Genomic DNA, 23607 nt, shown 5'->3' on the forward strand with positions numbered 1-23607 from the left:
GATCTGCAGCTGAATCAGTTTATAAGCCGATATGGTTCGCATTCGATTTCACAGACTCATTCTCAAATGATATTTTTCAATGTAGATTGTATGTTCAATAGACCATTTTTAGAAAATTGAGTTATGAATGCCAATATTTTCATTATCTTGTTACGCGTTCATGCAGCTAAAGAATTATTATTTTTTCCGTTACTAAATAGTATTTTCAGCATTTTTTGAGTGCCAATCTCCACATTCTGATTTTACTTATTTGATTTTAAAAACAAATAAAATGTCTTGTAAAATTTGTAAAATGGTCTATTGAACATACGAGAACTAGGGCAGCGAAATAGCAGCAGCAATTTCTACGTCCATTACTGGGGAAATCTTCAGTACTAATGAAAAATCGAGTGTGTACAGATATGCTCTCGTCGAGAGCCCCATCGGCCGAGACTCTCGGCGAGACGTTCCTTACGAGTGTGTACAGCCGCCATTAGATAATTCCAATTTATTTTTATATGAAACTGAAATAGTTCTTAATATTTATTTTTCAATATCTTTGAAATCAGGGGTCAAAGTACTAAAATGAATGTTCTGATACGTGTAGGTATGCCGGTCTAGTGGTGTTCAGCGATGTGGCAGTAAGCCGCAGACTCGAGTTCTGTAACTTCACCCTGGGCTATGCCGAGTGCCTGAACGGACGCTGCTACCGAGTGGAGAAGAAGTGTGATGGGATCTATGACTGCGAAGATGGAACGGATGAAGCTGCCTGTAAGTTATTAATCTGTCACCGCCAGATTTCTTTTCCCTCTCTTGAACAATTTACACTTAGGCCCTTGCGGCTGATGATGTATAATTAAACAGACACATTTAAAGGGAATATTAGTCTTCATTCTCTAATGGACCGGACCTATGACGCAATGATCATATCAATTAAAATAAAATGCTCCCAAAATTGAAAAACTTAGTTAAATCATTAGAACGTAAGGACATATGCCTACTTCTTTTTAAAAAGTTTATGAATATAATTTTTCCAAGTTTTTATTCACAAAATTTCTGTTGTATTATTTTATATTTACATTTGATTTTTTTTCAAAAGTTGTACATGTTTTTGATGTTATACACAAAATTTTTGTAAAAATAAAATTTTCTGGCGTTGCCTAGTATGTAGGTGAAATAATTCAATTCGATAAATCTCACCCGCATAGGTTTCAACTCTTTAACTTCACAAACATTAACAGATGAAAGAAGTAAAGGAATATAGATGTTAAAATATGGGCAGAATAGTGAATATTACACAGTATGTAAAGTGGCCACTTAAACCAGCCAACGACAGGTCATAAGCCCTGTAGATGCCTAGACTTCTATATTAACTTCTCTTAAATGTTCTTCATCTCTGTTGTAATATGTTAAAGTTATACACATTGCTTTTTTTTCCAAATTCCAAATATTTGCTTTTGAAAACTAGTCATAATTTTTATTGTTAATACGATGGTTTAAAATGATTTGAATCATTCTATTACTAACCTGTTTTTGTTTCTCAGGCGAGTCGGACAAGTCCACAAAGTTATCTCACTTCCGCAAGTTTCGGTTCAACCGCATCCAGCGCCAGTACGAGAACGTGTGGCTCTGGAGGGACATCAACATCGGGCCGCACGGTCGCTTCATCTTCAACATCGAAGTACCGGAGAGACCGGCTCACTGGATGGTTTCCGCCTTTAGTATGTCGCCCAGTCTTGGCTTCGGTATGCTGTCGAAGGCTATTGAGGTGAGACCTAATCGTCTTTCGATACTGAACTATAAGCTATAATCTCATGGATGCACAATTAATTTTATTTGTTGTTGTAACACTCCTACTTGTAGGCCTACCGATAGGCCCTGAGCCCTACTGGGTGTTGCCCAAATGTGCTCCTCGTAACGAGCTTAGGCCAGGAAGCAGAGTGTCATGCTTTAGCAAAAAGTACCCGGTCAGCACCATGCGAAAGGGACTGATGAAGAAGCTGAACTGAAGGGTACTCGCAAAGGTTTGCCTTCGACCTTATAAAGCTCAGCTGAAATCAAGTGAGGGCCATCAAGGCACTGCAGATTGAAGACACCTTGCTAGAATGAACCTTTCCGAAACTTCTTGATGTAGGTTCTGCAGTGCAGATGAGGAAACATCTATTCTCATTGTAAATGTGATGCTTTACATCATAAAAGAAGCCTCATCCTCGGGGGACCACTGGCTAAAGCTGAGAATGTTAAAGAGCTCGCCCCCTACCTAATAGCCTGATACTTTGCGGATCTGGGCTTGGAGAGGGAGATTTAGCAAAATGAGAACTCAACATACTTATTACATGAAAATCAGCGTAAACATAGTAGTTTTATTAAATTCTTTAAAGACATTTTGAATACATCCTGTACCTAGTTTTTACATTTACTACTAAATGTATATGAAAACAGGGGGAAGTGAGAGTGAGTTGCTCTAGATGTGACACTTAACTACAATTTTTGGTCAATTTTAAGTTTTGATGCAAAAATGTCCGTTAAGTAATTTTCCATCTTTCTGGTGATACCTTGTATGTACAGGAGGCTTATTTCACAAAAATTGACTACTAGTGAACTCTCGTAACCAGCCTTCTAACATTTTGTGTGGTGGACTTGCAATTTTTTCTCTCCTGGAAGGTTGACTGGTTTGTATATATGAGGTGTCACATTTAGAGCAACAATATCTTTTTTGTATTTAGTTTAAAGTTCACTATGCTGGATGTTCCTCAAAAATTTCGCGATCTGGCACTGAAATACCGTGTACGATTATTATTATGACATTTTATTCTGATGTAATATGTATAAACATAATCAATCTATATTTTAGTACGAGGGTGTCCTGCCATTCTTTATGAACATCGAGATGCCAGATATATGTCGCCAAGGGGAACAAATCGGTATTCGCACAACAGTTTTCAACTACATGAAGGATGCTATCGAAGCCACCGTAGTACTAGCAGGATCACCAGATTACAAATTCGTTCACGTTGAAGAATTTGGCATAGTAAGTTTCCCATTATTTCATTTCACCATTTACATGCAATTAGTTTTTTTTTCTATTTTTCTTATCGGGTTTATTTTCACAGGTAAACTCATATAATCCAAGAACATCATTTGGAGAGCATCAGTTCTTTATATATATTCCTGCAGGAGAAGCTATGGTCGTCCATGTTCCAATCGTACCGCAAAAATTGGGAGACATTCACGTCACTATACACGCCACTACACTCATCGGGAAAGATACTATTACTAGGAAACTTCATGTTGAGGTAAGCCAAACTCAAAACAAAACAATTCACTCCACCGATCCATTTTTGTTTTAATATTGTACAATATTTTAATGCAATTTTTTCGGTGTCTGGGCGGATGAAAAATACACATAGTTCTTTTTGTTAAAAGAGCCAAATTCCTGAACAAAGATTTTCGACTCAATGGCCACTCTTGGATCAAAATTTCGAAAGGGGAAATTTAGTGGAGGACATAATTCCACCTTTTACTATGAAGTGCATTCACCTACCGTGCTTGAGCTCCCAGGTTTGAATCCTTTCGAAATCGACCTGAAATATTGATTTAAAAAGTGATTTTGCATTTTATTTTCTGGGCTGGTAATTGAAGCGTTAGACTAATTAATTTGCCTTCATATAACAGATGATCGAAGCACCTGGTAAGCACCATGCAAACGAACTACTCAAGGAGTACTCGCAAAGGTTTTCTTTTGGCCTAATAAAACTTAGCCGAAACCAAGCGAAGGTTGTCACTTAAGCCCTTACAGATTGAATAAACACCTTACCAGAATGAACCTTTCTGAAACTTCTATATGCAGGTTCTGCAGTCTAGATAATGAAACACCTGTACACATTCTATGTGGATGTGATGCTTTATATCACAAAAGAAGTTGCATCCTCGGGGGACACTGGTTGAACCTGAGTATGTTAGAGCACTAGCCCTCTACCTTATAGCCTGATACCTTAAGGATCTGGAGCTGAAGGGGAAGATTTAGTTTTGCTTACAAAGGAGGGGAGAATAATGTGCTCATATTAATTTACAAATGTGTGTATTCCCATCCATGTTCAGTAAGTAATGGGGCGCTAGCACCCCTTAGATCCAGCGCTGTATTCGGAAGCTTATAAAGCACTGACCCCCAAAAATTAAGAATCAGGCTGTATTTGGTGTATCAATTAAGTGCTTAATATTATAATATCACTGCAGTGGTGATCTAGTATAAAATTTGGTCAATTTTCCACCAACTCTATAAATACATATTCGCTTATTTAATTGTGATTATATTTTCTCTCCCACTCTAGGCTGACGGTGTACCCCAGCACCGCCACCAGTCCATCCTCCTCGATCTGTCCAACCGCGCATACGTATTCCAGTACATGCACGTTAACGTGACGGAGACTCCCATCATCCCGTACGACGTGGACCGCTACTACGTGTTCGGCTCCAACAGGGCTCGTGTCTCCATAGTGGGAGATGTCGTGGGACCTATATTCCCCACCATGCCAGTCAATGCTACCAGTCTACTGAATCTGCCCATGGTGAGTACTAGAATAGAGACCAGTAGCTCAATCATAATGGGCGCTACTGTTTGTAATAATCGACGCGATAAAAATTTCTTACCATGACTGCTCACTGTTACACACTGAAGCCTCATTTTACACAGTTTTAAAACAACACGGTACACCTAATATATTATACGCTAAGTATTATATAACTATCATGAACTAATTAGTTATAGTTATTATATAACTATAACTAATTATATAACTATCATGAACTGTAATATTAATATCCAAAAGAAAAAACAAATTGGTTGAAATAAATAGATCATATACGTCATGCGATGTGTGCGTGTCAACATAACCTCATAGAAACATTAGTCGATTTGTGTCCGCATCATAAAGTTATTCTCGATGGAAAATGTTAGTTTAGGAGTCCTATTCTGGTCATTTGCGGGAGATTTTAATTTTTTTCCTTCAATATGAAGAAATGTGTAGCTAAGGCTCATCGAATGCTTTCAAATACTTATGATGAGGCCGCTCTTAGTGAAAGAATGTGTAGTGAATGGTGATTTTTTCGACCGCCACAGTGGTGGAAGAGGGAAGATTTTCAAAGATGAAGAATCGGAGACATTACTTAATGAAGACCCTTCAAATTTAATATTTAATATACCCTCAATTGATAGCAAATTTAAAAAAACATCTTTTTATATTTTTTAAACTTTTTGTACATAATGTTAATTGTACATTAGCGAATGGCAATTTTTTCCAACCAACCAGTAAAATAAAAGTTTTATTTTTATAATTCAAGTTACAAAACATATTTAAACATACAAAACATATGCATAACCAGTTTTTTACAATAAGGGGAAGCAAAATTGTAAACCTAATATTTATTTATTTATTTATTTATTGATTTACACGCCCAATGGGCTTTTACATATTTTAGAAATTACATTTAAGTGCAGCAGTGAAACATAAGTATGTAAATTTGGTAAAAATAAAAGATAACATAAGAAAAGCTAAAAGATACAATAATAAGTAAAAATCAGGAAATGTACCAACATAGGTATATGGTACATAGAAAAATATTTAAAAAATTTACATATGAAAACATACACGCATACATATACATACATATAAGTTTATACATTATTAAAGAGATACATGAGAAAAAGAAATAGTAAAAAAAGAAAAATATTAAGAAATTTTGCATAAATTAATTTATAACCTTTTGAATACTTAACCTATATTTATATAAAGACAGACAAAATATATCAACTTCACCATACTCGTTACCTAGCCGGTGTAGTCTAGGTATTGGTGAATTGTAATAATAATTGTGACTGCCAGGAGATTCAAAAAATAACGTTAGCTGCCGAGTATTTCGAAGAGGTACTTTCAAGCTGATAACACTAGTTAATTCCGGGACGTCCAATACGCCATTCGCTATTTTATATAAATTTAATAAGTCATTTATAATTCTTCTTTTACATAGAGTTGACATATTTAGTGTACATAATAAATTATCATAATCAATATTTTCAGCGGGTATATTAAGTTTGTAATTGATGAATCTAAGGAATTTACGTTGTACTCTTTCTAACTTTAAAATATGAACATTGTAATAAGGTGACCAAATTGTTGAATTGAATTCTAAATTACTTCTAACCAAGGCAGTAAATAGCACTTTGAGGGTAGTGATGGAATTAAAATCCTTTACGGTTCGCTGCAAATATCCAAGACATTTCATTGCCTTATTAGTGATGGTATCAATGTGAGGAATAAATGTCAATTTTTCGTCAAAAACTATCCCCAAATCCTTTATTTGTGTAACTCTTCCCAGATTGATATTATTAATGTTGTAATCGAATATTATGGGTTTTTTACTTCTTGTAAATGATATTACACAACACTTGTCGACATTTAAATAAAGTTCATTTTTCTGGCACCAGTTGTACAGCCTTACCAAATTAGACTGAAGAACTCCACAATCGGTATCAGAGGTAACAGTTTTTGAAATTTTAAGATCGTCGGCAAAGAGAAGAATGTCTACTTTCTCAAATATCGACACAATGTCATTAACAAACAAAGAAAACAGTACTGGTCCCAGGTGGGAGCCTTGGGGTACCCCACTAGATGCCTCAAACTGATACGAGTTATAACCGAATACTTTTACTAAGATTTTCCTTGATGACAGGTAGCTTTTAAACCATTCCAAGATATTACCAGTAATTCCCAATGAACTAAGTTTGTGTATTAAAATTGTATGAGAAACCTTGTCGAACGCTTTACTAAAGTCAGTATAAATTGTATCAGTCTGATGACGTCTCTCCATTGATGTGATCAACCGATTCTGATGCAACATAAGGTTTGTAAGAGTTGATCTACCAGTTATGAAACCATGTTGTAACGGAGTGATAACTTTACTAATTTCATTGGTGAACTTAGTTAGCAAAACAGATTCCAGTAACTTTGGAATGGCTGACTGAATACAAATGGGTCGGTAATTGGAGACGTCAGTTTTATCTCCTTTTTTATAAATGGGGGTTAAGTATGAGATCTTCCATTTCTTGGGAAAGTTTCCAGTTTTCAAGGACAAGTTAAAATTTTTTGTAAGTGGACTAGTTAAAGAGGGACAACATTGTATAAGAAGAAGTGTAGGGATATTGTCTGGCCCAGCGCTTTTTTTTGGATCTAAGGCACAAATCCCCTTTTTTACATCAGAATCAGTAAATACACAGTCGTTAAAATCAATTAAATCTGTATTATCAATACTGTGTAACCTAGAATTAGAAGTAGAACTATAAACACTGCTAAAGTAATCAGCAAATAAATTGGCAACTTCCTGTGGTGTGTCTGCCAGTTTGCGTTTGTAATACACTGTGGACGGAATTCCAGATTCCCTACTGTTAAGAATCTTGGAAAATTTAAAAATATGTTGCGGCTTAGATGCAGCATCGACTTCAAATTTACTTACACAGTCTTGATAACAGGTTTTAGAAAGCTGCTTAGACAAAATTCTCAATTTCGAAAATTCTTCATAATCTTTAATGTCTCGAGACCTTTTAAAATTACTATGAGCAATCTTTTTATGTAGTATAACTTCAATAAGTTTTTTACTAAACCATTTAGGAAAATGACTTGCTATGAATTTAGTTTTAGGCACAGATGACTCAATGGCAGTATCAAGGATATGATAAAATTGTGCAATTATATCGTCTACATTTAAATTTTGATTTAAAAAGTTCCAATCACTGCTAAGGATAAATGAGTTAATGGCAGGAAAATCTGCTTTAAAAAAATTTAATCTAACATCAGAGGTTTTGTACTTTGCTAAAATAAGGGTTCCAAAATTAATGCATAAAGGTGGATGGTATCTATCAATTGGTAAAATATTTTCATTTGCAAGTTGCACTGAAATGTTATCTGAATTAGAAAAAACAAGATCCAAGAGACGAGTAAGACAATTATAAACATAATTTGCTTGACGGAGATTTAAAAACATTGACATTTCAATTATCTCACTTGACCCATGGTCTATGCCATCACTAGATTTAGTGTTGATACCATCTGGATCCCACTGTATATTGGGTAAGTTGTAGTCACCCGTCAAAACTATAGTGGCCTCAGGATACCGCCTTCGTAGACATTCCACTTCCAAATAATGATCTTTGTAGGTTTGCGTATCAGACGAAGGGGGAATATACACACAGCCTATTATTATTTTTTCTCGTTTTGATGAAATCATTACAAAAATTTGTTTAAAATTTTGTTTTTTACATTTGAGCATTCGTGATGAGAACTTAGTCGATACTGCAATCAAAACTCCTCCTCCACGAGATCTGTTAGAAGCAAGTTTATCCCGATCATTTCTATATATCAGGTGGTTGCTAAAACCAAGTTCGGTATTGTCGATGTTGTTGTTCAACCATGTTTCTGTAAATGAGTAAATGTCGAAATCCGTAGTTGGTAATGCAGTTTTAAGTGTCTGTAGTTTTGTTCTCACCCCCCTTACATTTTGATAGTAGAGTTTGATGGATTGTCGTTTTTTGTAAACATCTTTACTATTTTAGGATTGTTATTTATGTATTTTATTGTGATATCAGTCTCGCCGCTTGCTTTCCTACTATCAAGTTCATTACGAAGTTCGATAAGCTGTTTCCTTTGTAATGAAGACTGATCCTGGTACATGCGAATATTATTTTTTAAAAGGTGCTTCCTACTCAGTAGTAGTCGTGACCATTTGACCTCCAAAAATTCAACTTTAATTGCTCGAGGCCTCTCTCCAGTATTTCTTCCAAGTCGGTATATTTTTATTTCTTGACTTTGAACAGAGGAATCAAGCTCAGACAGTATTTTCTTGACAGCAGAATCATCTTCCTTAATAGCTGTGGCTCGGGTCGTAGATTGACTCTCAGGTAAGTTACATAAAACAATATTTTTCTCCCTGTAACTTCTATCTTGGACTTCGGATACTAGATCACAGATATTAAAGACGTCGATATTAGTTGAAGAGGAATACTTCTTAATCGTAGCAACCTCAGTCTCTAATGCGCTCATCTTTACTGCCATTTGTCCTATTGTGCACAAAATTTCGTTGGTTTTTGGGACTACTTTCCCGAGTTGTTCTTTTGTAAATTTATTATTAGGATCCATTAGCAGTGTAGTCAATGCATTTATAGCACGCTTAGCATATTCAACGAAGGATTGAGCTTCCATATTTACTTTTAGTTTTTTTTTTTTTTTTTTAAGTATAAAATACTTTTTCGTTTTTTTTATTTGAAAAATGGCCCTGCTGTGTTCGCCTGAGTTTGTAGCGGACTTAGCTAGCAAGTACCTACTCAATGCGGTGCTGTCAAATAGACCTCAGCCGGGACAATATGATTTATTCTAATGTAGGTAGACTCAACACAGATTTTTTTCGCATAAAATTTCAAATCCTTCGAGATTACAAGTAAACTAATTGTAAAATATCTCACCAGGCAAAGATCGATTCCTTATAAATACGTTTGTTTAAAAACAATCGTAAATATGCACCTTTAAGCTTTACTAACTGAATTTAAAGCGAGAGCAAAAATATTAGTACTTGCACTCTACACGGTTTACGGAAAAAAAGTGTGGCTAATATGTGGCAGTGATAGTGAATAATGTTTGTTGCGATTTTTTATATATTGATGTCATGTTATACTTTTAAAAAAAATAGTAAACAATTATTTTTTTTGAAATCCTAATTAATTTTTATGCAAGGAAATCTATCTAGCATTGTCCTTTTTTTGCTATACTTTTTTTACGCGGTACTGTGTGGAACGTATCCCTCGTTCAAAAAGAGGTTCCAGCGTATAAATATTATTGCAATTTTTGACAATGAAACAAAAACAATCTTTCGTATTGTTCTCTGAGAATATTAGTCGACTAGATATAATAATAAATAAATTATTGATAATAGGACTCAGCAGAGCAGAGTATGTTCAGCTTCGCAGCCAACCTTTACACCACCATGTACATGCGCCTTATCAACCAGAGGAACCGGACTGTGGAGCGCCACTCTTTCCATCACCTCAACATCCTGTACCAGCGCCAGCTCTCCTTTCTCAAGCCTGATGGATCCTTCAGTCTCTTTAGGAGTGATTGGTTAGTCTCGTAATCAGTAGAATATTATAATACCAAGTAAGCTTCACGTCTAATGATGGCTTGGTAGTACCAAAAGTATGTAATAAATATGGAAATAGAACTCTCAAATATTTGGTACCTAGAATTTTTAATTTATTACCAAAAGAACTTAAATTTAACTCACATTGTAACAAGAGCAAAATAAGAGAGTGGCTACTCGATCAAGAGTTTATATATGAATAGTAGCTTAGGTGTAAATATTTTAATTTTTCATATATTTTCTTGTATTTAAAAAATAAATTTATATATTATTATTTGTATAAACATGTTTATTCTGATCTTTCCGGCTGTTAATTTTTATCTGTTATTCATTGTTTTTATAAATGTAAATAATATTATTAAGTCAGTATAAATATAATCTTCACCAACAAGCTACAAAAAGTGGCTTGGTGGGATTTTAGTTTTAGTAAAAATATAACAAGTGAATTTTTTTTTTAAATTGTAAAAATGTATAATTATGCTATTAAATAAATAAAATTTAATGCCAAAGACATTAAAACTTCTTAATTAGAATTGTAAAAAATCTTTTATCAACTGAAGTATTCTAGAACTCTTCTGAAATTCCAGTTTTCTAAACGCCCTAAGGCCTCAGATAAGGCCTACAATCCAACGTCAAGTTAAAATTTTGAAACACAAATGCGCTAAAAATTAATATTTATACAATATCTTTCAGGAATCAATCAGCCTCCAGTGTTTGGCTGACTGCTTTCTGCGCCAGAATATTTCAAGACGCCTCTTTCTACGAATGGGAGAACTACATCTATATAGATCCATCTGTAAGTTTTTTTAATTAAATATAGAGCTTTACTTCAAAACTCAAAATATATTTTTTTGATAACTTTACAGTATAATATAAATGTTCATAAAACATCACTTAACCGGGTGTAAGGACATTATGTTTTATGCTTCATAACTAACCTAACAAGTTACGTCTAGTAATTCTAGCAATTCAGAGATTCGTTTTTTTTACTGCTGAAATAACAAATTATGCTTATTTATATCAATTAATTAAACTCACTGCAGGTGAAGGAACTAACTGACATTTGAAATATGAAGTAAACTGTAATCAGTATAATCCAAAAACCTTTTTTTCTGGTTCTTTATGCACCAAATATGTTATTTTATTAAAAATATCAAAACTGTTGAGTAAAAAAAAAAATAGAGAAAAGGATCACAGAGTTGACTGTCTTGACAGTTGTGCCTATTGAGCCTACCGAGGCTTAATTGATATGCCCCTTTTTTATTAAAATACATTCACAGTTGGTGTCGTGACTGCTTCTTAGATCATTTAGTATATCGTTTCATCGCTTTTGTTTTATTTTGTTTGTAGGTCATATCGAAGGCAGTGTCGTGGATTCTGGACCACCAGAGTTACGAAGGTTCCTTTTACGAAGTCACATGGCTGCCCGACCGCAAGGTCAACACTTCCCTTAACTGGCCCGGAGAGGATATTCTCATGCAGCGGAATATTTCTCTAACGGCACATGTTATCATAACTCTAGAGACAGTGAAGGATCTCAAAGATATGAAAGGGGTAAGTTTCTTTTTTACTTTTAGTGAACTTGACCAGCAATATTTTAATCAAACTATCTAATTTTAAAACAGAGATTGTCTATAGGCATTTAATAACGCACTGTTTCCAGCTTTGACCTTTGCTGCCTTAATTAATTTGTAAAATGTCTTTTTTTTAGCCTTTCCTCAGTCTGACAATACGGTTTACAATGAATCCTATTTGTCGATAAAATGAATAAACCAACATCTTTATTTCTTTTGTTACAGGGCCTGGGGGCTCGAGTTGCCCTGGCGCAACAGAGAGCCATCAGCTGGTTGGAGAGGAACATGAAACTGCTATCGGAGCATGGAGAACCTTACGATGTAGCGATAGTGGCATATGCTCTCATGATGAGTAAGGCTTCTAACGCTGAAGCTGCTTTTGGAATACTAGCTCGACACGCTCGCTCCGAAGGTACAAACTTATCTTCTGACTATAGAAACACGATTCAAACCATTCTTTTTACTGATGAAGAATTTTGATTTGATTTCACTAGTGTGATTTTCATTTAAAATAATGCAAATTTCACAGTAAGAACGAAGGCTTTTGATAAAAACCATCTGTATTATATTCTATAATTTTTACCTTAAGTAATAATATTATTTCAATTTATTGCGACAAGAGACAAACATTTTTGAGAACAAAATATGGAAGTCCGAACGTTTAAAGGGCTTATGATAGGCTGGTTTAAGTGGCCACTTTACACATTGTGTAAAATTCACTATTTTGCCTATGTTTAAACATCCACACTATCTCAATTAGGAAGTTCAGTGCTGTTTTCTTACACGCGGTAAAAATTAGAGCATTTGCATAGCGAAGTTTCTCAAAAATGTATGAGTTGGATAGATTTTGAGTTTCTGGGAAGCCAACTCACCAGTCAAGACAACTGACTGACGACAACTAGTGACGTTAAAAAAGCGATGTTAAACAAATCATAGCTATGATAATACGAAACACAAAAACACCACGGAACTTCCTTGTTCGCTTTTAAAAAGGTTTCCGAGATTTGTCCATTTTTGTTTTAATTATCTTTAACTATAAATATGTATATCTGATAACCTTTAATTGTATCTGTCCCAGAATGAGTTTTCTAACTCACGGGAATGCAATTATGTATTGTACATTTTTGTATTTTAAAATATAAAAAAATGAATTAAAAAAAATTCTTCCATTTCTTAACTTTTGTGAAGTAAAAAAAAAAATAAATATGTATATCTGATAACCTTTAATTGTATCTGTCCCAGAATGAGTTTTCTAACTCACGGGAATGCAATTATGTATTGTACATTTTTGTATTTTAAAATATAAAAAAATGAATTTAAAAAAATTCTTCCATTTCTTAACTTTTGTGAAGTAAAAGAGGTGAAGTATTTGACTTTCTAGGCAATGCCTGAAAATGTAGATAGTTTTTTGTTCTTTTTTACCAGTTAGTTTAATCAACAATATTTTAGCATGTCCAAATATTTGTAGACAAGGATTCAATTTCTCTATCAAACTCGAGTGATAACAGGGAATGAAATCCAGCCTTGTCTACAAACATTTGGACATACTCACAACAATGTTGAATAATATTATTACCTAAATTTTCACTAAAACTAGGAAATAAATTAATATCAATAATTGTCAATCTATTATCTTTAGGTGGATTAACATACTGGGGTAAAGAAGCAGTTCCCATGCCTCCGTACAAGCTGGAGAACCAGAAGCCCTTCCTGCTTCCTCGCTTGCCCTACAAGTACGACAGCATCAACATCGAGACCACGGCCTACGCACTCATGACGTACAACGCTCGCCAGGAGTTGCTCATCGACCCCATCGTCATGTGGCTTAATGCCCAGAGGCTGACAGACGGCGGCTGGGCCTCTACTCAGGTATACTTTACTATTTTTGTTTATTTAGCTTATGGCAGGTTTCTGTGTCCAGGGGAATAAAGAATGCAGTTCTGAGTATGAAATAGTACCAGAATCCTGGAGCAGTGTTTTTTACTTGATGGCTGCTCTCAAGTAAAAATCCTGAGTAAGGAAATGGAGTGGAGATATGTCCGCTTCGCTGTGTGGTGGTTGACACGTTCCCCTGCCATTCTTGAGGTCCTGAGTTTCGATTCCCGGCAGGGTGGACATGAAATATTAACTTTAAAGGTTCCATAATATTTCATTATTCCTGGACTGGCACCTGAATCGTGAGACTGAACATCTTACCTTCATGTGATAGTTGAAATGCGCTGCATTCAGTCAACAAATACAGCACCCTATACACCACTAGGTGCGGAAAAGTTAATGACGATGGGAGAAAACAATTTTACGGAGTTAAAAATGAGAAAAAAAACTAAATAAAATTTAGAGGTTCAGATCCAGGCCAGTCAGATATTTTATTAACTCAGGAACCGCGGTCAGGAAGTCCACTGGATCACCAGGGCCACGTTTGGCTGGGCAATCTACTAACCTGACTACAGTCCTCCCTTTTCGACAGCACCAACATTGAAACCACAGCCCAAGCGTCAAATACACTGGACCCTCTTGTTACACTGGGGATACGTTCCACTCAGTACCATGTAAAAAAGAACAACGCTGGACAAGTTTTCTTTGATAAAAATCAATTCAAGATTTTTAAGAATGAAATTGTTTTCTATTAATGTACTTTAATTTTTTTCTTGTACACCTACATATAATGTGATTTCAAAATACTTTTAAAAATCGTAACGAAGATTATTCACTATAACTACCGTATATATATACGCCAAGTAAGTAAAAGAGCGATGTAGGGCACGCCAAAACTGATTAGTATAATTATATTACTATTACGCATTGTTAATTCATGTTGCAGTATTTTATTTATTTATTTTTTGGACTGTTATTTCGATTCGTGTAATGAGGTACACTGGATGTACATATTTTTCGCATAATTATTTTCATTTACTGCATTTGAAATTGTATAAGGTCATCTTATCAACAATAACTTGTCCTTCATTTCAGGATACATATGTAGCCATGAAGGCCCTCATAGAATACACCGTCCGCAAGAGACTGCGCGATGTCAGCACATTGTCCGTTGCAGTGGAAGCCACGGCCCTTCCCGGGCAGACCAAGATGTTGTATGTCACCAATGAGAATCTTGCCGTGCTGCAAAGTATCGATGTGAGTATCACTTATATTACACGGGGAAATTTAACTAGTGTAGAAACCACGAAAATAGACATGGCATCATACACAAATTTTAGTATTTGGTATTTAATTGTGCCATTATGATATTGTTGTCCATGCAATTTCTTAATTTGTTCAGCATATTTTTTTAAATTTTTTACCACTGAATTGTTTAGTTATATGTTTTGGTTTTTGGTTGACTTACCTGAATAATAACATTTACTTCTAGTGTTCTTGGGTATACATATGTGGACTTCGGGTTATCATTTTTTTACACTGAAAATGATTTTTGTAAACTGGCAACAGCTTTATACAAATCTTAATGTTATCTACAATCACAAAAGCAACACAACATTCTTTCGGCAGATTTGAAGGGTTATTGTTTTCTGTCAAACCAAAATCCTCGAGTGTGAATAACCCAAAATGGTGTCCAGTTATGCAACTTTTTCACATTTATTAACGAGTTTTAATTTGAAAATTTACATTGTCAGAAAGTGTTCAAGTAGTTAAACCTATGATTGACAAATCATTTTTAAATAAGCAAAAAATACATTTCAGTTAAAAAAATAAATATAATAATTTAAGTATTTGTACCTAATAGTTTATTCATTTTGTAAATAATAAATAAAAATATATTTTTGATCGTTTTGGTTTATATTTACCACCATATTAAAAAAAAAAAACAAGTTTTTCTGGTGGTCAGATTTTTCTCGGGTCTCAAGAAGTTAAATCTTTAATGTCCACCCAAAAGATCCAAAAAATATGCTTTATGTGTCTCAAAATTGTTTTATGTAATTAAAGACGTGAGTTGAGTCGCATTTAAAAAAAAAAAAATTTTTCTTATATGAAAATTTTAACTATATGAAGCTAACTACACCATCAAAAAGTAGCAGAAACCGATTTGGACAGCGAATGAAGTATGTTTAATTTAATTTTACTGGTATTCAAAACTTTAAGTATGTCAATAATATATTTATAATAGACACTTTTTTCATAGATAATGTTCGCAGAAATAAAGCTCTCGAAGTGCCCAACACTAAAATGATTTATTATTGCGTGTTTAGATTCCGCAAGCGTGGGGAACAGTGAAAGTCCAGGCCAAGGGAGCCGGGTACGCCATTCTCCAGATGTCCGTACAGTACAATGTGGACATCCAGAAGTTCCAGACCGAACCTCCCGAGAGAGCCTTCAGCCTGTACACGCGCGCTGACTTCCACGGCCGCAACAAGTCTCACATCACCTACCAGTGCTGCCAGAGGTAACCCACCTCGCCTGTTATCCAAACACCCGGTGTGATACTGATACCGCAGACCAAAGCTGTCGTGACATTTGGACCAACTCAAAATATTGTTGATGGTTTACCATCTGGTCCGAGAAGTACAAATGTACAATGTTTTCAGGAATTGCCTAGTAGGTAAACTAATTCAGTCAGATGAATCCTACCCATATTAACCGTTTTAGTGCTAAGCAATTTTGGCAAAAATAAATGAAAATTGCTATACACATATTGATTAATTTAGAGGAAAAAATAATGGTGTCAAATAAAACACTCTAACTTAGACAAATATCAATCAATTTTATTAATTATTTTTGCATTATAAAGATAAAATGTTTATTAAACATAAAGTGATATCAATGCACTCTCATTACAAATTACGCGCGAGGTTAGCGTACGTGCACTCCCGTGGAGCACCGAAAACACACTGAAACTCGCAGCGCTTTTGCGCTGCGCCGCAATTTTCGATACAAACGATCGCAGCGCTTTTGCGCTGCGTAGCATTCTAACGGTTAATAATGATTTCTGTTCTTTGACTTCATAAAAATCAACAAACTGAAAAATCGGAGAAATATGCATGCATGCTCAAACATAGGCAGAATGGTGAATGTTATTCAGTGTGCAAAGTAGCCACTTAAACCAGCCAATGACAGGTCATAAGTCCTGCAAATGCAGACTTCTATATGTCCTTCTCTAAAATGTTCTCCATTTCTATTGTAATATGTCAATATTCCTTTAATGGGAACAATTTTCTCAGAGAAACGGTGGTTTGAGTCGTGGAACTCTGAAATCGCATATTATTTTAGGTACTGTATAAATAAATTGATTTATTTCCAGTTGGACCAATATCAACGAGTCTATAAGATCGGGGATGGCGGTATTGGATGTGGCGATACCCACTGGATACATTATACAGCAACAGAAACTAGACGCCTATGTCTTATCCCGACATGTACGCAACTTACAGCGAGCTCGCTTCCAAGATAGAAAAGTCCTCTTCTACTTCGACTATGTGAGTTCTGTTCTAACTCTTTTTCAAACTATCCTGGGTATTATTTCAATTTATTGCCAAAATTAAATTTCCATCCCAGTGATCGGTTTACAAAATTCTAAATAAAATAGAACAAAAATAATTAAGAATCAAATATGATTTAGCGCTTTATTCCTTTAAGTGCCTTCTTAACTGAGTTCATTAAATTTAAGTAATCACATAAACAAATGGTAATTATTATTTACAAACTTTATCTACATGACAAATTTCTCATGATAATGTAATACATATGTTTTTGTACTTAATTACCCAATATTTTACATATTATGCATTATGCAATGATGTTTCCCAAACATTCAGTTTTAGTAATTTTATCTTATTTCTCTAAGCTCATTTTTTTATGAAGCTGAAATTAAAAATGAATCATTTTCATTAATAATACCTCACTGTGTTTTTTAAAATAAATAAATAAATTAGTGAATACAATCTTTGTTTTAGTTGGATTATGAAGATACCTGCATCAACTTTACGATTGAGAGATGGTACCCAGTGGCCAATATGTCGCAGTACCTTCCTATAAGAATATACGACTACTATGCTCCGGGTCAGTAAAATATCCCCATCAACACACATATTAATATTTCATGTAGTAATAAAATCTTCTCGTATTATCAACCACAAAATACCCTGGCAATATAAATATGTACATCTTGTTTGCAGAACGATTCAACGAAACTATATTCAACTCTCTATCAACGTACATCCTGAATATTTGTGAAGTGTGCGGCTCATCACAGTGTCCCTATTGTTCCATCTACAATGCTGCCCCGAGTATTAAGGCGGCGTTTAGCCTCATATTCCTCTCCGCCTTCACAATACTACTTTCTAATGCCAGAACAAGATATCTTCTCGGTGGGTTTATGCGCTTTTCTGACTGTGATGTGATCATTTAGGACCGTTTCTAAACATAGAAGTGCATCATATTCACCGGAATTTCCATGTTTTGACTATCGATTTGTGTGGTGACTCGAGACAATTTCGTACTGTTGAACATTAATGTAATTAAAGTTGGTATATAGTGTTTTTTTTATAATTATTACAATGTGATCTTTACTTGAATAATGATAAAGTTTTAGTTTATGAAGAAGAGCTAAATGGAAGAAGCGTTGACTTTCATTTGAAATAATCATCAGTATTCTCAGTTTCCAGTAAAGACTTCATAGTAAACTGATTCATTCATTTCGTTTTTAAAACAAAATTCTTTGTTTTCGAACGAAATTTTTTTAAGTAAAAGAATATTTGAAAATAGTTGATCCATATGATGTATCGAATATAAGATTTTAAATTAATAATAACAAATATTTGCGCACGCCGATGTACATAAATATGTATAATAATTTTTAATTATGTGAAATTCAACAATATTAGAAAGCTGTTTAAAACTTGCCAAATACTTCTTACACTTTTGAAGATTAATTTAGTACACTTAAAAATAATTTGAAAACAGAACAAGAATTGTACTTTTAATCTCTTAACATGTTTGAATATCCTTGTTATGATAATAAATTGTGTATTTCAAAAGTACAAGACTAATGATAAGTTAATACATACTGTGAAATGAGAAAAACTGGTTAATGCGAGTCTTCCGATATGACTGATATTTCTTTTTTTTTTTTCAACATAACGGAGACATCATCTCAATTTCCTTATTATGAAATGTAATTTAGTACCGAATAATGTCGATCAATTTTGTCATTTTTCGGTTTCTCAAAACCATCAATATGTATTATGCAAGGTGCAACATTTCCCTTATGAAGAAAGGTTCTCTCATACATGTTACCGCACCAAATATATCTTCCTTATTCACTCTACTCAGTACAGTAACTGTATCCCAAACTTTGCATAACTAAGTTTAATCTCTTAGTTCATATTTTAGTTTATAATCTATTAACCGTCCATATATCTGGTCAATTTAAAAATATATTAATTTAAGGGAGTGGCTCTGATTCAATCATCATCGGGGATTTCAGTGATTTCTTGAAGATAATAGAAGCAATTTTTAACATTAAAAAATACATTTCATGTACAGACATAAGTATTTTGTCATTGCTTAGTAAAGCAATATTTGGTATTTTTTAGATAGCCAATTTATAGTTGTAAGAGAAATCTACTAATACATAAATGTTATAAGTACGGTTTACCAATTTTATAACTATCATACATACCTACATTTTCTTTTTATTTGTACCATTTTACAACTTTAATAAAATGTCTATTAAAATATTACTGAAATTCCCTTTTTGTCAAGCCCAATTTTTATTTTATTTTTTTAAACCAAGGTTAGTTATAAGTTAAAAAACACAAAAAGTTGAAAATCAGTGTAAATTGTAGTGTCATATTATAGATAATATTTATGTAATTTTTTTTTATTTTTATACCAATAAATGATTTATTCATTTTTACTTAAAGTTGAATCTCATTCTCATTTAGTTGCTGATTTCATTCACGGAACTTTAACCGCTCGATCGCCGTCTAGCGGGACGCAAAATGTACTCCAACTCCGGCAACTGAGCGGTTAATTGTTTATAAATAATTATTTAAATGATTCATTATTAGTAAGCTCTTTATTTTTAATATTTGATTATTATAATTTAGAAAATATTTGTGACGTTTTCTAGAGTATGTTTTTTGTAAAATGTATATATTTTATACAGTCCGTAAATGACAAATCATAAAATCTCTTACATATATTAAGTATTTGAACTTCAATAGAGTGCCTTTGTATGAATTGATTTTGATTAATAACAATGAAGGAGTACAAAAGTTTATGATAATTTGATTTAATGTTATTATTATTTAAAATAAGAGGTATGTAATAATGTATTGAAATGAAATGTATTAGTGATTTTTATGTATGGTAGAATGCATATTTTTTTATTGGCCTCTTACAATGTACCCAAAAGTTGATTTTTCGTTAATCTCAACCGTCCAATGTAGATATTAAAAGAAATTTTTAATTTTATCAGAAAATTAATTTTAAGAAATTATATTGACTGTATTTTAATATGTATTGTGTGTTCAAGGTTCAGTTTAATTGAAAAATTTATTATGATGGTAACATTAAATAACTGAATGATTTTTATATAAATATTGTAATAAAATGTTGATTTATGATAACAAAATGTTTCATTTTATTCATCATCATCATCATCCACTCCCTTTGCGCACCTTATGGTGCATAGGGCACTGCATTGGTAAACCAATCGCAGCGTACCTTGATATTTTTTTGTTACATGAAGGTAAGATGATCAGTCTTACGCTTCAGGTGCCAATCCAAGGACTATGTAATATTCTAGTGTAAAAGTGCCTATTGAAATTAATATTTCAGTCAACCATGCTGGGATTAGAACCCGAGACCTCTTGCATGGTAGGCAAATGCGCTGACCACTACACCACGAGGCCGACGTTTCATTTATTAGCTCTTGGAAACCTATTTCTTGAGGAACAATAATATCGTATGCTTTGCATTTTAGAACATTATCTTAATCAATATTGTAGTGTGTCCAAATCTCTGTAGACAATTCCTGGTTTTTATCCCCGAGGAAGATTATCAAGATTGATACAATTATGGAGAGTTGATCAAGAATGTCCCCTCACATCACCATTATTTTTACACTATGGACACCCTATATGAGCACAGGAATCCTTATTTGGCGACCACTATAAAATTGAATGAAAAATGAATGATTTTATTTATTTATTAAATACTTACATGTCTGAGAACCACTTCGGCCAATATAATGGATCCCATGCAGCCGGACGTAAGCTGGCTGCCGCAAAATGATTGCAAGATTTTTGTTATTTGATTGATTTCCATGATTAGCCAGGTCTAAGAGTAGCTATAAAACAAGCTCATTTTAAAAATACATACTTATTAAAATTAACCAGTTATTTATGAGTATTACGTACTGGTTTAACTGACAATACATCTCGACAAAGAGTTTAATACAGTTTTTGAAATAATAAAAGATGTAAAGCAAATAGTTTTTATTTAAAAATATATATTTTTCATACATACAATTCTAAAAATATAAAAAATCACTTATAGCTCATAATCATAATATTGCAATCAAACACAATCAATAAGGAAGAATATTCTAGCCCACAAATAATCATGAAAGTTGCCTTACAAATATACTTATGCAATATATTTTAAAGCGAGAACACCGGGACCTCCTTTTACATGGTGGATAGGTTGTACGTAGTACAAAAAAATAACATAGGTTTCCGAGGATAAAAATCAATTTAAGTTTAATAATTAAATAGTCAACTATTTATCGTACCTTGATTTTACTTCTAAAAATATAAAATGATGACATAATACTTTAACCGCTCGAATGCCAAACTAGCAGGACACAAAAAGTACCCCAACTACTGAACATTTAGCCTGCGCGCACTGATAATTGCTGATGAATTGCAATTCTAAATTGGCGTCCTATAGGACGTTTTTTCACATACAGTTTATATATAAACTGTATGTGAAAAAACAAATAAAAAAAAGACTGCAATGACAAAACTGCATTTTTTTCAATAAAAACCATTGTAATACAGGCTATCAAAAAAACAGTACAGTATTGATACAAATACTGGATAAAATGGGCACCTTAAGTCTATGGCATTCATTTTCAAACCAATCTACCTCCTCGCTGTGCTAATTTGGTAAAATTTTTCATTTTAGTCTATCATTTCAATTCCGCTTGAATATTTTGAAGTGCAAATCTACGCTCTGGCATTCGACGGATACCGAAATTGACAGCTGAGATCTATGCTGGCAATCGAGCGGTTAAAAAAATCGTAATATAGATTATTTACGATCAGACAATAGAAGTACCCGTTTATGCACATTTGGTATGACATCACTTTCATCACTCGAGATATCCAGAACCTATGTAAATTTTCATCCAAATTTTCGGGATTACTTGATTTCAACAAAAATTTGGCTATGACATAAAAGGGGCCAAATCACATTGAAATTGTAAAGCTCCTTTTACATTGTGATCTTTTGTGAAGAAATGATTTGTAAGTTTATTAGCCAGCTAAGCGAGATTGTACCTCGAAAAGCTATTATTGGACTTTCTTCTTCATCGTCACTGCTTTCCTTGGGGATGGCGTTCTCCTCTAATATGTTTTTGAATATTTCTTCCTTGTTGAGAACTTCACCAGCAGTCAATTCAGCTATGTATTCAATCGAAAGCTCTTCAGAGCTGTTAAATTAATGTTTAAAACTTATTTTTATTGTTTTTGTACTGTGTTATTTCCATACTGTAAAAAGAGGTTCCGGCGTATATTTTGATATTCATTTTCAATAAAATCGTCTTATCTTACAGGAAATAATATTGGTAACATCAGAATAATATGTGATATTATATACAGTTAATTAGTAAAATTTTCAGGACATAATGTAAGTTGGCATGTGTAGAGGATTTTGTGCAAGAAATGCAGCTCTCATGTTACAAGTGGTCACCCTAAACTAACCTGTAGATTGAATAATTTATTTTGTAACACCACTCACACATCAATTAATAATAACAATAATACAGAGATCAAAAAAATATTATACTATAGTCCTTAAAATGGAACATGATTAGAATGACAATTGTCAGAAAAACTGACGACATAACTTTGTATTAACGTCTAAGGAGTTATTTATATTGACACACGAAAAATCATTCGTATCTGGCGTGATAATTTATTTTTTTAATACAATGCTGGACAAATAAATCAACATAAATATATCAAATCAGCTTTAAAACTAAAATAAACCTAATTATTAACGACGTTCTTACAAGGTTACATCATTTTGCAAAAACGTTAGAGATGGGACAAATTGATCGAATAAAAAAATAATTCAGTTGATTTTGTTCATGAAAAAAGTATAAATGTCTTATTTTTTGGTGAATAATTGTGTTAAACACACTGTGATAGGCTTGTTTTTGCGTTTTTATATCAATTTTCGGAAACAGAGTCTCTGCATGAAAAAACTGATAAAATCGATTTGATCAGTGATCAGTAATTTCCCATCACTAATGAAATTAGTTTGACGGATGTCATTCTAATCAAGCTATATTTTAAGGACTATAATGTATGGACAGCTGGGAATAAATAAATCGGTGGCTACAGTTTGAATTTAAAATACTTTTTTAATAAAAAAAATATGTCAATTTTTAAGTACTTTAAAAAATAAAATTAGCAAATAATCTTGATATTTCACACATAGTTTATAGAACTTGGACAAAATAAGATTTAAAAAATAATTTTATTGAATAAAATAATAGCACGGGAAAAATAATTGTTTATAGCAGACGAATCCTACAATGATATATGGATTTTAGGTACTTTAAAATATAGAAAGTACATTAAAAAGGTACAAATCATGCAATATGAAAGTAAATAATAGAATAATTACC

General features: G+C 33.3%; 1 protein-coding gene across 1 annotated transcript in view; it reads left to right on the forward strand.

Annotated features, from left to right (window-relative positions):
* The window catches only part of Mcr (macroglobulin complement-related), a 143312-nt gene extending 122990 nt beyond the window's left edge, over positions 1 to 20322 (forward strand). Inside the window, exons 17-31 of the mRNA XM_088229675.1 lie at positions 587 to 750; positions 1524 to 1747; positions 2834 to 3010; positions 3093 to 3275; positions 4311 to 4547; positions 9958 to 10142; positions 10855 to 10957; positions 11512 to 11715; positions 11961 to 12147; positions 13375 to 13604; positions 14706 to 14867; positions 15938 to 16131; positions 16987 to 17161; positions 17639 to 17744; positions 17861 to 20322. Coding sequence (XP_088085801.1) covers positions 587 to 750; positions 1524 to 1747; positions 2834 to 3010; positions 3093 to 3275; positions 4311 to 4547; positions 9958 to 10142; positions 10855 to 10957; positions 11512 to 11715; positions 11961 to 12147; positions 13375 to 13604; positions 14706 to 14867; positions 15938 to 16131; positions 16987 to 17161; positions 17639 to 17744; positions 17861 to 18093 — 2764 coding nt within the window. The 3' untranslated portion in view covers positions 18094 to 20322. The remainder of the gene's footprint in view (positions 1 to 586; positions 751 to 1523; positions 1748 to 2833; positions 3011 to 3092; positions 3276 to 4310; positions 4548 to 9957; positions 10143 to 10854; positions 10958 to 11511; positions 11716 to 11960; positions 12148 to 13374; positions 13605 to 14705; positions 14868 to 15937; positions 16132 to 16986; positions 17162 to 17638; positions 17745 to 17860) is intronic.
* The last annotated feature ends 3285 nt before the right edge of the window (positions 20323 to 23607 follow it).

Source organism: Micrasema longulum, unplaced genomic scaffold (assembly GCF_059751315.1).
Source record: "Micrasema longulum isolate JH-2025_06_02 unplaced genomic scaffold, ASM5975131v1 h1tg000692l, whole genome shotgun sequence".
NCBI classification, from domain to species: Eukaryota; Metazoa; Arthropoda; class Insecta; order Trichoptera; family Brachycentridae; genus Micrasema; species Micrasema longulum.